We start from the raw sequence: 18,480 nt of genomic DNA on the forward strand, positions 1-18,480 counted from the left end.
AACTTTTGCCCTAAATGCATAGCATTTCCCATTGCATCTCATATTTGCATTTCAATGATTACCCTGACTCTATTTCTCTATAGTTATGTACTTTTCATTATCTTGATTATTGATTGTCTTATTCTTGTAAATCTAATGCTTACTGAGAACGAACTTTAGATAAAGATTTTAAAACTTCCAGTTGTCCGTGGTCATTTTACAAAAGATTGTGAATGTTATTTGGGTTGGTATTTTGCTGCCTTTCCTTTTACAGCTAGCTCCCTGATCCATTGTAGTCATAGGTACCCGTGTCGGTGGATGGTAAGTCGGGTACGCTGAGGAATAACAGTAGGGAATTCACACAAATTGGTAGCAGCCCGTGAAGTCACCCGATCAATGTATATGGTGAATTGAAATATATGGGCCCGAAGCCGGAAGCGGCGAAATTATTGGTTGGGTGACCTCGCGCGCTCTATCATACCAATTTGCAAATCTCAAATAGCGATTTTTTAGAAATCGCTATTTGAGATTCACAAATGGGTGCCTTCATACATATGGCCATAGGTTCTGGAATGTTGGGGTAAGTTGAACCAGGGAACTATAGTTAGGAGATGTTGAGGAGTTGAATGTACATGCTTTTGTTTTTTCTTGATCTAGTCCAGTGTACGTTCTTACAATTTGGCAATGATGGAGCAGGGTTTTTGCTAAATAGAACCTGCTCAAATTGAACCTTCAGTAACATTTATTAACAGTGTGTGGTGAAAACTAATGCGTAAAAGAGCCTAACACAAGGGAACATGCTCCTTAGCAAGCACGTACTAAAAGCACTGAAGTAGGCTGCAAATGCTTCTTGACAAATAAAAATAAAAGAATAATGATGCTTTTTGTGATCTTTATTAACATTTGCTAGGAAAATATTAACTCGGGTTGCGCATGGATCAATGCAGCATTGGGTGGGTGCGTAATGGTGATGTAGCTCAGATTTCATCTGGAGTCAGGCATTGCTTTATTTTGTGCTTCAGACAGACTGCATTTAAATTGACATGCACATTTTGGTGCGAGGCCTTGTCAGTCTGAAATGCTTGTGCTGAATTAACATGTGTTTTTGCAGTGTAGAAGAAAACTCATGATTTCAGTGGCCTTTTTTAGCTTAGAAGATAACCATGGAATGTGTTCTCTCTTCCCAGCTCTTTTTCTTGAAATCTACACCCCTGTTCCTGTCTTAAGAGGCTTCGTTGCATATTTAGACATGTATGTTCAGTTTATAACACATGTTATAATGTGTGCTAATTAAACATGCACAAACATTACACACAGGGAAAAACTCTTTTTTTGCTATCTAAAATATTAGAGCATGTTGCTATGAGTATGTATTAACTGTGTGCGCTTTGAAAATTACACTAGTGCATGTTTTTATGCTATGTTGTAGATTGCACATTTTTGTTCATGTTGTGCACAAATAATAGAAGACCTGCTTTAAACTAATAGCTTTTGCTAGGTAATCATTTATATAGGGTACTAGTATGGGGTGGGAAAACATAATGGGTTTATTTTCATAAAAATAATACTCTTTTGTGTTTGTTTTGTTTTTGGGCCTAAGATTAAATGGCTGCCTAAGAATCCAGCATGGCTGAGAATCATGCTGAAAAACGCATGCTCAGGACTGCCAAGTGCTTCAAGTAAAAAGCCAAAGGAGTCAACGCTACCATGAACTGTACATTCTTGGTATCTTGCAAATGTATCAGTGTTTGTGGAATGGGCTCGTCCTGCGTGCGATGTGATAGGAAGGAGGAAATAGACTGAAACATTTTTCTTAGTAAATGTTGCTAAAAACATATAATTGTATTAATCATTAATGCTTTTTTTGTTAAAACCGGAATGGTTTGGAATTTGCAATGAGAACAGGATGGTGAGACCCTCTGGTCATCTCTGCTGACCAGCAAAACACACAAGATGATGGATGGAATGTTGCACAATGGCAAAACATTCAGCCCCAGTCACAGATCTGGGTTTAATCCATCGTTATATTGCTCACCAAGCCACCCCAGTTCAGACTTGACCCTGTGCCTCATGGGAACAGTCCAGCCTGAACTGCCAAGCCATGTCTTTCCTGGACCGGAATCCAGCATCCTAGGACCGGTTTCTGGCTATCAGCCGTCTTGAGCCAGGATAGCTTGACTCCAGAGGCCTAGTGAGCACGGGACCCACATCTGGGCATTCCCTTTCCACATAGGGTGAACAGCAAAACACACAAGATGATGGACGGAATGTTGCACAATGGCAAAACATTCACCCCCAGTCACAGATCTGGGTTTAATCCATCGTTATTTTGCTCACCAAGCCACCCCAGTCCAGAAATGGCCATATGCAAATCAGTCTTGACCCTGTGCCTCATGGGAACAGTCCAGCCCGAGCTGCCAAGCCATGTCTTTCCTGGACCGGAATCAAGCATCCTAGGCCTGGTTTCTGGCTATCAGCCGTCTTCAGCCAGGATAGCTTGACTCCAGTGGCCTAGTGAGCACGGGACCCACGTCTGGGCATTCCCTTCCCACATAGGGTGAACAGCAAAACACACAAGATGATGGTTGGAATGTTGCACAATGGCAAAACATTCACCCCCAGTCACAGATCTGGGTTTAATCCATCGTTATTTTGCTCACCAAGCCACCCCAGTCCAGACATGGCCATATGCAAATCAGTCTTGACCCTGTGCCTCATGGGAACAGTCCAGCCTGAACTGCCAAGCCATGTCTTTCCTGGACCGGAATCAAGCATCCTAGGACCGGTTTCTGGCTATCAGCCGTCTTCAGCCAGGATAGCTTGACTCCAGTGGCCTAGTGAGCACGGGACCTACGTCTGGGCATTCCCTTCCCACATAGGGTGAACTGCAAAAGACACAAGATGATGGACGGAATGTTGCACAATGTGCTGACCAGTCACAGTGCAGGCTTTGCTGAGATCTGATACATTATTAGTGTAGTCTGCCAAGAATTAGAGTATAAATAGTTACCTCTTTGGAGGCATGTTAGGCTTTAGGGGGGGTGTGAGCTGTTGAGAGGGAGCAGATTAGACCAGATATCATATGGGCTAGGTACGTGATCGTCGCAGGTGCAGCCTGGGAGATTGCGTCCGAGGAGAGATAGAGAGAGGTGGGGGTTTCTTGCTCATATTTTTTCATAGAGTCCCAGCACATCATATTTTTGGCAAGGCAGATCACATTCCTCTGTGGACTTGTGCAGGGCGGGCTCTCTTACTCCTGCTTTGACTAATTAATTTTTTTAGAAAGGTTTATTAGTCTTATGCATTTATTTCTCTTTATGGGATATTTTTGCAAATTATTGATTGCCTTGCAAGATTTACTCTTTTTTAGAAACTCTTTAAGAGACATTTTGCGCCACATTTTCTTTTCTACATATGATGCTTTATATGCAGACTGTAATATGTTCTGTATTCATGTTATTTTTTCTAATTCCCAAATTCTGTAACCTGATCGATATTTGACTAATGAATAAAGGGTCAGAAAAAAAAACTTCATTTTTAACTAGAAAATAAAATCCTTTAAAATACTCACCAACTCTCTTCATTGGCGTAAATAATAATTGTATTTTGATTTTTCATGTTTATGTAAAGTCTCCTGAAGGTAATATATTGTGTCAAGGGCCCGACACCTTTTCAGTGGTAAAATAGAGGTAGATGAGGTTTTGCATTGAGAAATTAACATGAAATTACCACTGTATCAATGGAAAGCATTATAAGTGATTAATAATCCCTGTGTTTGTTTTTCGTAGAAGCAAGGTTTTCTACTCTGCTGGGATCCTTTGGGGTTAATGAAATGAAAAATATAATTCAGAAAATAATATTGAACGAAAATGGGGAAAGCTGAAGATGAGTGTCCTTCATGGGTCCTGTGTGCCTGCCAAGACTTTGCTTGAAGAAACAGTTTTTTCATCGAGTAAAAGAACATTTCCTCTGAATGTGGCACGGATGGACAAACGAGACACTGAATTTGCTACATGACCTGGAATGAAGGTAATGAATACGATGAAAGTAGCTTGATATTTGTATTTCTTGGGGTGGAAGTAGATACATTGAATACATAAACAATAAGACATTGAGTGAGATGGGCATGCCAAGTGTGGTGTGACAGTACACCCCTTCCTCAACCAATCTTTTGTAGAGAAATGTTCTGTTCTGACACGAATGTGGTTTGGATAGCTGGGTTTTAGGGTAAACCTGAGGTGCCTGGTGGGAGGGGTTAAGTTAGATGGTGGCTTGCTCTCCTACCTGCCTGAGGAGAGGCCTTGTTTGCTTTCTCCTATTCTTGGGCTGGCTGTTCCTGTCGGCTGATTCCTGACTTACTCTCTGCCTCTTCAACTCTTCTTGAGGGGACTTACTGTTCTCATGGCCAGGGAGTAGTTTTCCTATTTCAACTGGGTTAGTATAGACAGAAAACTGAATTTGCGTAATCATTTGCAAATGTATTTGTATTTGACCCTTTTGTCTCTTTGCCTTTCCACTCCTGTATACACCATCTGATGAGATGTGTTTTTTTATCATTATTTCTTTGATATTGTTATTCTGTGATGATCTTTGATTTGTACTCTATGTTGAGTATTGATGAGCATTTATTTCACATTATTTATATCAACATTATAAATATACAAATGAGTCTGTCTTTATTAGGGGTGTTTTACTAGTTTATGAGTATTTTAGAACCAAGTATTAGTTTGCCAAACCCTGTCAACGATATAGAGATCGCATCGCCATAATTGGTATATTAGAAATAAAGATACAAATTGGATTTTGGTAACTTTGGTATGTGTTTAGTAATTCACTAACCCAGCGTTAAGGGACTTGTTGGGTAATGGAAGTGGGCCTTGTCTGTGAAAAATTATTAGTCCCAGATTGCTGGATCAGCAACAAGGAGAAGGTGATTGCTTGCACCTCTATCAGGTAGCTGGAACCGGTGAGACTCAAGTGAAAGACTGCAGGATCTCTGTTCCACTAGGAAGTTGATGAGTGTGAGAACAAGTAGTGAGTGTGAGAACATGTAGTGTAGGCAGTAGAGATTGGGTGTGATGAATGGAGACAATTCCACCTGGCAGCACGTACTGGGTGTGAAGGGAGTTTTTTTCTGATTTTGGGGTGTTTTGGAGGTGTGAACCACATGGTTTGGAGTTGGATCAGCACGAGCTGTGTGTGCGAGTCCCATGGAGAAGGGGGATGTGCAGGGATACCTGTGATTTGTGATGCACTACAACAATGTCTGACATTTTAATTTGGGAAAGAAATCACTTTAGCAATATTACATCTCATCCATTTTGAATTGGCTGTGATGCCTCAATTTAGAATGCGTAAGCAGTACTGTGTGTCCACAGTGAAGTGCACATCTTATTAGATATGTGGTGCTTGCTACTATTATTAATATTTGTTACACAAACCTAATTAAGCAAGTGTTGATCATTCTTGTGCCTTGATCTCTGCAGTCTACGGTGATGCGTACACCTTATTAAACATGCAGAGCTTAGTATTGTTACGCATTTAGTAAGCGCACCTATTGAGCAAGTGCTGGGCACTTTTGCCCTCATGGTGCTGTAATTTCTGAGTGTTTGCAATGATGCGCACTCCGGATTGGATGTGATTGATGTTATTCTGAATCTTTGTGTCCACAGGAATGAGTACACCTGATGAAGCACGCCTTGAGTTTTTCCTATTTTCTGGTGCTGTTGTGTCCTAAGTTAGTGTGCAAAGAGTACACTTTAATTTGACATCCTGAATTTTACTCACTCAATATCGTTCCTTCTGTGTGTGTCAGTGAAGTACACCTTTCTTTTATGTGCGCCCAAATGTTTTCTCCTCCTACTCTACTACTCGGACTTCCTTATCTTGGTGAACCGCAAATGAAGGAGTATTTCCCTAACTACATTACAGCTCTAGATGAGCAAGGGTGTATTGACTTCTCACCTACAAGGAAAAAGAGAATTATACTGCACAGTTTAGGTCCCAAGGGTTTACAGATGTGTGAGCAAATAGAAAAGAAACCAGGACTGGAGTAAAATGTTGATGTGTTTCAGCATGCCTTGGAAGATTTAAATTGTTATTACCAACCAGTTGTTTGTGCTGCTATTGACATATGCAATCAGTTCCAAAAGAAAGCAATTTGGAAACAGTGGAGTATTATGAGTCTGTCCTTAAGACGTTTTCTGTAAATGTCGGTCCTTACAGGAATCATTTATCCAGGATCAGATTATTATGCACACAAATATATCTAACATACAAAAATAGTTATAAGTGTGAGGGGATGCCTTGTTGAAGGAAATCATTGTGATTGTCAAAAAAGCAGAAATGTCTAGAAGGTGTGCTCAAGCTTCCATACAAGTTCTGAGTCTGCTGAGCTGGTGACTGTATGCAAAGCTTCTGAGTCCTCTTCCAAAAAGGAGAACAGGAGGTGGAAGCAGGATGGGAAAGATTAGAGAGTTAAGGCTTGGATTGACGTAATGACAATTCAGGTTTGGACAAGCAGCAAAGCTGTTTTAGATTCTAATTTAGATGTGGAAACAAGGGTAATTTAGCTAGAGATAAATATCCAGCGAGTAAGTTATAATTTTCTTATTGGGGAATTTTAGGTCATGTTGTAAAGGTGCGCAGGAAAAAGAGTGGGAATGTGAAAATAAAATGTGTAATGGATTTTTCAGATGTTGAACAAGTGTATGAAGAAAGACCAACAAGCACTGAAAGTATTTTAAGCATTGATGGTCCCAAACTCAATGTTGACACATTGTTAAGAAATAAGCTGACTTGTATAATGTACATCAGGGAAGTGGATATAAATATTGTGGCCGACTCAAGCTCACTGTACACCATTGTGTAATGCTCAGTGTGGGAGGACACATTTTTAAGAGCTTTGGGGGATACGTTAGATCCCACTGACATTCACCTTGTTACTTTCACATGTGAACGAATTCTGATGGTAAGGTTTAGGACTCTTACTTTTGAATTCAAGGGTAGGAAGAAAGAAGGAAAATTGGCAAGTGGCAAGTTTTCACAGACGTGTCTTCATCTTGAATAAAAACTACCAAATATGGTAATGAATTTTCTGGACATATGCCATCAACATCGCTTCTCTGAATCTGTCTTCTGTAGTAATCAGCAGTCACTATGCTCTTTCCCTAATGGGGGTTCAAGTAGGATTTAGAACTTACAGGTGTCTGCTTCTAACCCTAGCTAAGGGAGGTGGCAATCAGGGACCCCAATACTGGAACCTAGAAGTCTTTCTAGATCCTTTACTAATGCACCACCCTTTGAACTGGTCAACGGAGAATCCTGGTACTTTCAATGGGTGCTTCAGTTCCAATTTATACTCAGAATACAGACAGAGTTTGCAGATTCAACAGGCACATCTCTGGGACTAGTGTCAAAATGTTCCTGACATTTTGGGTCTAAAGTGAGCATCATATGTCACACACAGCACTGACCTCAGGAATGATATGGCACTCTTAACCATCTATTTATTTATTTTCAGTGTTTATATAGCGCAAACATGATCCAAATGTATCGGGTATCAGAGCACCTTACGTGAGCACGAGTTGCGTTATACAAGGAGACATTCATGTTTGTTAGGCACAGGGAGATTAAGTGATTTGCCCAGAATCACAGGATGTTGTACATCATTGCCAGGACCCAAACCCGGTTTCCCAGATTTTAGGGTGACCGTCCTAGCCATTAGGCCACATCCTCTCCATCTGTTGTGTATTCTACTCCACACAGGAGATCACAAATGGATTACAGTCACTCAAAGCACAGTCTCCAAACTTATCCACATACAGTCTGTGTAAACATTCAAGTGACATCAACGTACAAATGAATGGAGCAAGGGGACTTGCAGATCATTTTAGAAAAGAGAGGTGAGTAGGGATATCTTGCTCTGCAGGCAGAGGTAAAAATACCTCTCTTACTACTATGCTCTGTTGCTGTTGCCACTGTCAGCCACATACAACCTGGAGAGCTGGTGATAGTCAACCTCATTAGAGGAAAGGTGGACATGGTGTTCTCCTCCAGACTACAGAGCCCAGCTCTGGATCACAATCTTTGTCATAGCTAAGTGTCATGTAGTCTGAGGCCAAAACTCAAAGTAACTACACACTCACTGTATAGGAAACTCAAGCACGGCTGCATGCTCTCTTGAGACATGCAAAAGGACATTTTTGTCTGATCAGTGTGCATTTGTGTCTACTGCAGATTTTAGTCTGGTCTCCTATGACAATATTCATATTAAAGTAAACATGTCTTGCCTGATTACGTGCATCATACTCCTTCAGTAAATATACATTTTTTTTATGACATTCAGTTCAAGGTAAGACATCAATCCTAAAACATCTCTCACTGATGTACTTGGCCCTTTCCTAATAAGTAAATGACATCTTGCTTTCTGTTACCTGCCATGATCGGATGTCATTGATGTTGGCACACGTTCTGTTCACAAATGGTCCTTGCCCAGGTGTGCAAGATATCAGGGTATGTAAAGAATGAGCAAGGGCATACACCGCTGCATAAGCATGGTAGGTATAGCTAAGATCATCTAGCTCAAATAGAGACATGGCCTGCTTGTCCAACCTTTGATCCCTGGAACAGAACACACTATTTTCTCCCTGTGCTTCTTTGGAGAAACTTTGAGTGTCATTTGTCTGTGGCCATCTGCAGTGGAATGCCTGCTCCCAGAAGTGTTTCATGAAAATATCATCTGGAGATGTGGATGGGTGGAGATGGTGCAAAAACTCTTCAAATCCTGGCATGTTGCCAGTGTAAGGTGCAAGCCCAAGAGATCCATTCAGTATTCTCCAGACCTGCTTTCCAAAGAGCCCAGAAGCCATAATAAAATTTGCAGAGTAAACCCAGACTTTATCCCTAACATTCAACTGGTGAAGGGTTTCTAGAAAGAGCTTGATGTTCACCTCTTCACTATGGACGATGATCACTGATGCTGAATGATTCTTTATCATCTGAACCAGTCTTAAGACCTTCACCTGAGAATGAAGGAGGTGAATCTTCTCCATAAAAGCCACGCATCCACCATTCCCTTCAATCTGCCTTTTCATGTCCTGCCCTCCTTTCAAACCTGATTCAGTGTCAGAGATGATCATGCCCATCCACGTCCAGCTAAAATATCCCATCAGCCGTGCCAAGGCTATGTTCTGGAAGGTGTTTCCAGGCACAGTGCGGAAGAAAGATGGAAAGAGCCGTTTGTCGCTGAGGGTGGAGAGCACTGATGAATGGCTGATCTGGCAGAAATTGAAATTGTTTTAGACTTTGACTTATGAAAACACATCTGTGCTCATACTTCAGTTTATAATCTATATGAGTCAAGCAGTCACCATCTCAAATCTAAAAATGTTGCTTTTTTTCTTGTCACAAGTATCCTAAAGAGTATAATATAATTGTTGATTTGATTCATGGTAAATCAAACCAACATATTTTCAGAAAATAATTTTCTCCTGTCATGATCCAAAAATCACACCAATAAAATGTCAACCCATTTGAGGAATCCTGCTCATTTAAAATGATGATGTAAGCATGCTGAGCACACAAATTGGTGAGAATCCCACACCTTTTCAACTCCAAAGTGATGTAAGTCTTGCCTCTGAGCCCAACCCTGCCCGATCAGTATCTAACTCCAACCATGCCTCTTGTGACTATGCTCTGCTCAATAACCACTTCTGTTCCCAGCCATATCCCTCAGCCATGACCGCACCTTACAATCCTATTCCTCATTGCTGTATGACAAAGAATAGGTCAGAAAAACGTAATCGTTGTAAGCATATATCAAGATTCATTCTCTTTCTCAAATTACTGTAACAATCTTACTTTGTGTTGTTCATGTTCAAATTCTTCAAACATGATATGCATTAACGCACTTGACTGTAGCTTAATACCTATTTCCATTTACACTATCCAGACTAATAGCTCTCTGTTGGTTTTTCCAGCTGACTGCTACAGTTAGATCCTATGATTTCATTTGTTTATTTCAAATGTTTAAAAAGCCATTAAAGATATTCCCAATACAATTTGAATATAGGTATACAAAGTACCAGGTTGAACACCAACTTACTTCTTGCTACTCAAGCAGGAACACATATTCACTTGTTACCAGGTTCATCTATCGTTGAAAAAATCAGTTTTAGGAGGAGTAACCAACACATACTCAATTACATAGCTAATAGGCATAAAGGTTCAATTACACTGAGCTAGTGTCCAGTGTGCTCACCATGACCTGCGCTGATGATTTATAATCGTAAGTGCTGAGCATTGATCAAGTATTTGTGAATAGCATACACTAGGGGCCCTGATGTTTCCACTCTGCACACCTTAAAGATCTCATAATAATGTCTTATGCCTGTGTTCTATGCCACTATTGATTTTTGTGGTTTTGTGAACTGTGGGGAGGAAATGATAAAATATACATGTGTTCCCATATTATCTTGGCAAAAATTGCAATATCCTAAGGGGCTGTTTTTTTGTTGCATTTAACACATAGGTAAGTCCTACAGCAGCTGAGTCCTCGTGCGGAATTTTGTGACCATTTCCCAGGCACCTTTTGGCTCTACATAATCTACATATTTCTTGAACTATCCGAGAAAATAAACATGAGACACTGATCTTTTAATGTATCCTAGCTAGTATGCCTCAAGGTTTTTTGCTAATTTTACAGCTTAGAAGCTGTTTATGATCTGGGGGGACCCTTGTTAATTGACACAGGAATTGACCAATTTTTGACCAGACTAGTCAGCTTCAGCAGCACCTGTTTGGGGTTTAGATCACCCTTTCCCACTGTAGAATGCCTCTGAAGAGTTTGAATCATTTATTCCTTAGTTCACCTGATACAGTAGTGTTTAAAGTGGACCACGGACTTACTGGTTCATTGCCCAGCTCAACATTCAGGAGAAGGTTTGATGTGTTTCATGGAAGATTCATGAGGGTTTTTAAAAACCTATTCTTAGTTATGTTTAGCATACAAGTGTTAACATGGCCCCAAATTTGGATCAGAAGAGAAAGGACCGCAGTGATCTAGATAAACACGCCGAAGTGGTTTAATAGATATGTGCAGCTGTGTTTGTGGTGGACACGCAGCTTGTCGAAGTTTTAATCTACTGGCAAATGTCACAATTAAGGACATATTCACAAGTCTGTTTGTACAATCCGTGCCGCCAGTAACGCTGATGTAAGATAGATACAGTCGCTGAGACGCCGGCATGAGCCGAAGCCATGCCCTCGTGAGCGGCTGTTATCAAGGAGAGCCTGCAGTCCGCGTTGGGAATCCATTTGTCACTAACGTCGTTAATTCTCACATAAGGAACTTTATCAGGACTTAAATGATAAGAGTATTTAGAAGGGAAACCCTTAGGGTAATTACTTCCCTTCTCTGTTGCAGCAATGGCTGCCAAGATATCATCATCAATCTTACTTTTGGAACGTGTAACTGTCTCTACTACATATGTTGCTACTGCTGTCTTTGCTGCTTCATCAGCAAAACAATTACCAACAGCGTGTACTCCTACGATTATAAATTACATTCACGAGAGGCAGACGCTCTTTTAATTCTGTGACTTAAACCCAAATAATTTTGTGTTTAATTGTGCTACCTTTGGAATGAAGATATTAATTCTGCGTCCAAAAGAATAAATTATAAGGAAGCCCTCACTCACCACCCTGGGTGGTGACATGCTTCATCATCGGGCCCACCAGGAGAAGCCGAATGCCTCCCTGGTGTGCTACAACGACAGAATACTGCAGAGCTGGTTTTTTCGTGACAGTGATGTGAAAAAATGTGAGTTTAAAAATGTCAAGGTAGTGTACCACGCAAAAACTTTATTCAGTGGTCAAGCTGACATGGTTAAAAGTATGTGTGGGAAATTGCCAAATAATGTTTTGGGTATTTCCACCTAAAGTGGGGTCGACATGTTTCTGCCCGTTATGTGTAGTTTACTTGGCTTTCTTCAGGACCATGGGGAGTGTACCCCGGCGGTGTGGGCGCGCTAAGGCCCACCCTACCAGAGGACGTGAAAGTTAAAATATAGTGTAAAAATTAATAGGTGCAAAAAACAAACCAACAAGGTGTGGGATTTACCTCAAAATTGAGAGGAACCTGTATAGTTTGTTAGATAAAAGATCCACACCCCATAGGTCTCGGGAGGGGGTGGAGGCGACAATGGCACACCGTCCGCAACGCCTGGAACCCGCTCAGCACCTGGGATCACCCTCGGCCGGACCTCGTGCGAGGTCCGGCCGAGGGTGATCCCAGGTGCTGAGCGGGTGCCATTGAGTGAGGGCTTCCTTATAAATTCCAATGTGATTTATTAAGATTCACTTATCCTTTGTATTTGTGCTTATACACTTATTACATGTGACACTCTTTTGTTGTTTGACATAGATTTATCTGGGGGACTGAGAGTGTCCCGAATTTCCCTCTCTCTCTTATTGTTGAAACAAAAGAATAAATTGTCATTGAAAGACTGAACACAGTAGTAAGAGTCACTTACAAAAAGAGTAGTCACACGCGGATAAGCAAACTCCAGGGCAAGCACCAGAGCACATAGCTCTGCCAACTGGGCAGTACAGTCTCCCAGTGTCTGTGTGTGCACGACATTGGACTTGAATTTGCCATTCACTATAGTACCCACCACTATTGCGCAGGCCGCTGGATAAGCATGCTTAGATACCATTGCCGGGTGCGCCGAACCGTCTGTGTAAATGATACAATGGTAATCCTCAAACGAGCGCAAGGACAAAGGAGCAGGATGAACACATTCATACTGTAAGTATTCCTGAGTTTGCAATGAGGAATCAAAGATAAATGTGACATTTGGAGACATCAAGGAAGTGGCCCATTGCATCCAACGTGGATGCAAAGCTTTAGAATTTGATACACTGGCTTTTATCACCACCTCAAGGGCAGGATGTGTTTCCCCTATGACAGTGCTCTCTCTTTTAGAATCGCCATCTGCACTGCAGTCAAACCTTTTTCGGCAGTAGAAAATTGCATTTCAGCCGAAGTGTACAATTGTGACTTGTAAGCAATAGGGACTGTTTCTCCTTCATTAAATGTTAAGTAAGTGAAACCCAGGCCTCCAAGCAAACTTGCAAAAAACTAGAGAAGAAATGGCACCATGAACTGACACCAGACAACTAATCAGCCCACAAGATCGCCACCAGCAGACATCATCACCTCATCAGATCTGCCAAAAGGGCCTCCTTCAAAGACTCCAACCCCAGCTCCAACACCAACAACATCCCACCCTCACAAGACCTGTGTGAGTCCCTCACCTCCTTCTTCCATCGCAAGATCGCAGACATCCACAACAGCTTCAACGTCATGACCACCCCGTCAGCCACAGAGGCATCCGCCCCCACAGCCACCATACTCACCGATCCCCTGCTCTCCTGGACCAACATAGGGGACGACGAAACCATCAAAATCATGAACACCATCCAATCCGGGTCTCCGTCAGACCCATGCCCACACAACACCTTCAACATAGCCAGCACCACCATCGCACCCCATCTCCGGAAAACCATCAACATCTCCTTCGAGACAGCAACCTTCCCGGAGAGCTGGAAGCACGCCTATATCAAAGCCTTATTCAAAAAACCCAAAGCTGACCCTAAGGACCTCAAGAACTTCCGACCCATCTCCCTGCTCCTGTTCCCGGCGAAGGTCATCGAAAAGACCATCAACAGACAACTGACCCGCTACCTCGAGAAAAACAGCACCCTGGACCTCACCCAGTCCGGGTTCCACAGCAACCACAGCACCGAAACTGCCCTCATCGCTGTGACTGATGACATCAGGGCCCTGCTGGACAATGACAAAACCGCGACCCTCATCCTCCTGGACCTAACAGCCGCCTTTGACACTGTCTGCCACCGCACCTTACGCACGCGCCTCCACGACGCTGGGATCCGGGACAAGGCTCTGGACTGGGACACCTCCTTCCTCTTCGGCAGAACCCAGAGCTTCCGCCTCCACCTTTCCGCACCGAAGCCACTGAGATCATCTGAGGCATTCCCCAGGGCTCATCCCTCAGCCCGACACTGTTCAACATCTACGTCGCCTGACTGCATGACCTCAAAATCATCTCCTATGCCGACGACACCCAGCTGATCCTCTCCCTCACTAAGGACCCCCTCACCGCCAAAACCAACCTCCACGAAGGAATGAAAGCAGTCGGCAAGTGGATAAAGTACAGCCGTCTGAAGCTAAACTCAGACAAGACAGAAGTCCTCATCCTCGGTTCCACCCCCTCGGCCTGGGACGACTCCTGGTGGCCGACCACACTGGGAGAAGCACCAACACCCACTGACCACACACGCAACATGGGGTTCATCCTCGACTTTTCTCTCTCCATGACAAAACAGGTCAATGCTGTCTCATCCTCCTGCTTCAACACCCTCCGCAGGCTCCGCAAGATCTACAGGAGGATCCCCACCGAAACTAGAAGAACGGTCACCCAGGCTCTAGTCAGCAGCAGGCGGGACTACGGAAACGCCCTCTATGTAGAAGCCTCGGCCAAACTCCTGAAACGACTACAACGTATTCAGAATGCCTCTGCACACCTGATCCTCGACATCCCTCCCCGCAGCCACATCACACCCCACCTGAGAAACCTACACTGGCTCCCCGTCAGCAAGAGGATCACCTTCAAAAATTCTCACCCACGCACACAAGGCACTATACAACACCGGACCAGCATACTTCAGCAGACCACTCACCGTCAACAACCCAAAATGCCAGCTCCGCTACACTGACCTCACCCTCGCCTCCTTCCCCCGCATCTGATGAGTGACCTCCGGCAACAGATCGTTCTCCCACCTCGCTGCCAAGACCTGGAACACCCTCCCCATCCTCCTATGACAGACCCAGGACCTTCTAACCTTCAGTAGACTATTCAAGACCTGGCTATTCGAGCAGTAGCAGCATCCCTCCCCCCCACCAATGCCTTGAGATCTCTACGGGTAAGTAGTGTGCTTTACAAATGTTCTGATTGATTGATTGATTGACTGCGCCTGGCACAATTCTTTTTACCAGGTTTGTGTGGTTGTCATGCGTCAGTAAGTATTTAGATTCAAGAAGATCAGACTGCAAATATTGCAGTATAGCTGAATTTTCTGGCAGCCAGCAAGATTTGGTAAAAGTAGGTTGTATCAAGGCATATAGTGGCTTGATACGCTGTGCATAATCAGGAATGTAAGTACAGAAATCTATCAGGAGACTTCATTCTCGCGCGGTCGCGCAAATCATATGTGCGCTCAGCAGACACAGGTATTGGTGATGCAGGGCGTGACCCTTTTTTCTTTTGCTGCTTCCCCTGTTTTTTATTTTTCCAATTTTGTTTTGGAAAATTTGGACGGTCGTCTTTATTAGACTTAGCTGTCTGAATTTGCGGTTGAGCTGCTGTTTTAGCAAAAAGCTTAACACCCAATCTATTGCGGCCAATGGTCTTGTAAGCCTCGGTAATAATTTTTGGCAACTGCCGGGGTTTATCGGCTTCTGGGACATCTCGCAAAGCATTAGACACCTGGAAATTAACCAAACCTCCCTTGACATTAGCAAGGATGAGATCGGAAACTACGTCAAACACAACTACAAGCCTCATCCCCAACTCGACACCCTCCCCTGGACAGTGTTGATCCTGAACACGTTTGATCACAGAGGGCAGGACAGTCGTAGACGGTGTGCCGAAGCACTTTGCATAGACTGCCGCAAATACTTTACCCCATGTTTCGCCTCAGGCACCAAGGTTTTCTGCAAACTAATGGTTAGAATCCTGTGTTTCTCCACAGGAGTCGTATTAGGAAATACTGCTTCAAGTTGGTCAAATTTCTCGACAAGCCAAAAAGTCATCCGGTCCTTATCCTGGGGGCACTTGCCCATTACTGAATTAACCATGATGGGACAAATTTTTACCCCGGCTGGTCCAACTGGTTGCGCCGCAGCTCCGGGTGCCCCCACCTGGATGTTGTGGGAAACATATTACACTAATGTCCTATGTACCCCGACTATGAAGGCATAGAGTAAGCGTAACTCAGCTATAGTGACTGTTTAATGACGTGGATGCGGTGTAAACCCGGCCAAGACTGGCTAAGTGGCCCCGGTAAAGGACAAGGGACCTAACCGAACTGCAGATACTGTGTGGGGAAGGGCACCATGGAACCGAACTTGATGCTGCAAAGCAGAAATTGGAATCTCCTGGGTCCTATATGGTGCATTGGCCGCAGGCACCACTGAGTGAGTGTACTTATGGAATGTACCATCATCCGCATTCGCAGCAGGGAACGTAAACCAAGAGTAGAAAAGCTCAAATGGGTATGCTGCATCCACACTAACCACAAAGAGCACCGCCATACCATCAGCTGTTACCCCATACTGCGTCAAATGATTCCAGAGCGGCACGCGTCTATGTAGAGCAATATCACTATCACCCACAAGGACACAGTAAAGAAAAAACAATCTATATGATTTGTAGCACAAAAGGGTAGTAATTCAAATCTGAACCTTTTTATAAATATCAAGCTTGAATGAACTTATGACGCATTCGTATAGGTAGGTTAATCTGTCACTCCTGTTATCCGAAAACAGTAGTGAGGGTATTGTGGACAGATATAAGCACTAATCGAGCGCCTCAAATATAAGACCAAACGTTAGGTGTGCCATGTTGCGGGGATTCTGCTCATGCACAGAACTATGTCCAGGAAACCAGGACTTCAGTAAATTGTGGTGCACCAAAAAACTCAGTAACCAGAACCCCTATCCGACTAGCATCAGTGTCTCGTTAGCTCTCCATCCTACAGCGAAGCTACCAATGATTAGACAACCCAGAACATGCGACTTAGGGTACTCTCAGGAATGGTGGGAATCAAGAACACTCTTTCGTTTTTATTCTCATACCAGTCCACAACGTGAGTAATCAGAGACACGGAAAAGTTTAAAATGTTTATTTTTAACGACGTGCTCTAAGATGCAGTATTTTGGCTAACATAAGCAGGCATGTGATTAGAAATAAAACAATCAGCATTGCTACAATTCCATAAAACACAATGGGAGAAATCATGGTATAATGATAGTGGAAACAGGTCATATAGCAGCTTGTGAACCACCCTCCCCTGCTAAGAACTAGGATTGAATGGGGAACCCCATACCTTCAAGATCAGCAGAGGTGAATCACATCTCAGGATCAGCAAAGCTCTCTGTCTCTGGAAAGGTTTTTTCTCCAAGTGTTCAAATCATGCATGCAGTGCGATATTAAAGGCACCTGAATTTCAGTTGGTTGCAGCTGTGTGCATGTTGTGTCTAGAGCGTGGGTCGATCAACCTGAATAACAGCATACATTGCTATTACGACCTTGAAGGCTTCTGCACGCCGTGTACAGACTAAGGTCACGGTGTAAGTCTAGGGATGTGAAATACGGACCGTTCTCATGCGAAGAACGTCAAGCAGTATAACTTACAAAAACTTACAAAAACAGTTACATGTAGTGTCCTGTGCAAAAGCTGCAAAGTAGCAAAATGCAGTTTAAACCTCTAATACGCTTATGCTAACATAGCAATGTGTGCAAGCAGAACCCTGTCTTCACTACAAAATCTATGTTCTCTTTTTGCAGTGAGGTCGAAGATCGCGATGATGTTGGAAATCATGATCCCCACAGTTACGTCACGAAAAAAGATAGCATAAGCAGGAATTTGATAGCCACCACCACATTAAGAATATTTTTGCTATATAACTAATTCTAAACTTCACAGTAGATACTTCACTATATAAATAACTCTATAAAAATATTTATCAAAAATCTCTATAACATGAATGATTCATTGATATATTTTGTATATTTTCGCCATGTCCCTGTGATGGTACACGGTACTGCAAATATCGAGCACAATTAAAAAAATCAATTTTTTTAACATAGCTTGGGTCACTAACACACCCATTTTTCAAACATGAGGTCATAGTACCTCTTCTCTGAGCCCTTATGTTAGATTTTTCTAAAATTTTCAGCCCCAGCAACTATTCCAGATAGATAAAATGGCAGCCACAACTTTCTGTTCAGGTTTCATCTAGCCAATCAGTGCACTCCTGTTGGCGCATGGATTTCTGATTCATGCCATGAGAAATTTGGTGTAAGATCATTCAGGGCTGTAGGTATGGCCAAAGGTTCCTATGGGAATTAACATTACAAACACAACCTTATTTCACACCCCAAATTCTTAGTCCCCACTGCATGGATCACCCCCAAACGTATCATAACAACAGAACCCACCTTGACACTTTTTCGGGAAAACTTCATGAAGATTGTTCAACCACCGCCACGGTTATAGCCAAGTCAAAAATGTTTTTCCTATGGAACACTAGGTCTTAAGTATACTTACTTACTAGGAAACACCAATTCAAGTGCATTCAATATTCTGGGTCCGTTTGAAAAAAAATACTTAACATTTTGAACTACAATGGTACTT

At 42.8% G+C, this 18,480-nt stretch overlaps 1 protein-coding gene across 1 annotated transcript in view; it reads right to left on the minus strand.

Annotated features, from left to right (window-relative positions):
* LOC144774098 (extracellular calcium-sensing receptor-like) overlaps nt 1-18,480 on the minus strand; it is a 106,844-nt gene that overhangs the window by 82,827 nt on the left and 5,537 nt on the right. Inside the window, exon 2 of the mRNA XM_078659124.1 lies at nt 8,415-9,257. Coding sequence (XP_078515250.1) covers nt 8,415-9,257 — 843 coding nt within the window. The remainder of the gene's footprint in view (nt 1-8,414; nt 9,258-18,480) is intronic.

The sequence above is a fragment of the Lissotriton helveticus genome, chromosome 8 (assembly GCF_964261635.1).
Source record: "Lissotriton helveticus chromosome 8, aLisHel1.1, whole genome shotgun sequence".
NCBI classification, from domain to species: domain Eukaryota; kingdom Metazoa; phylum Chordata; class Amphibia; order Caudata; family Salamandridae; genus Lissotriton; species Lissotriton helveticus.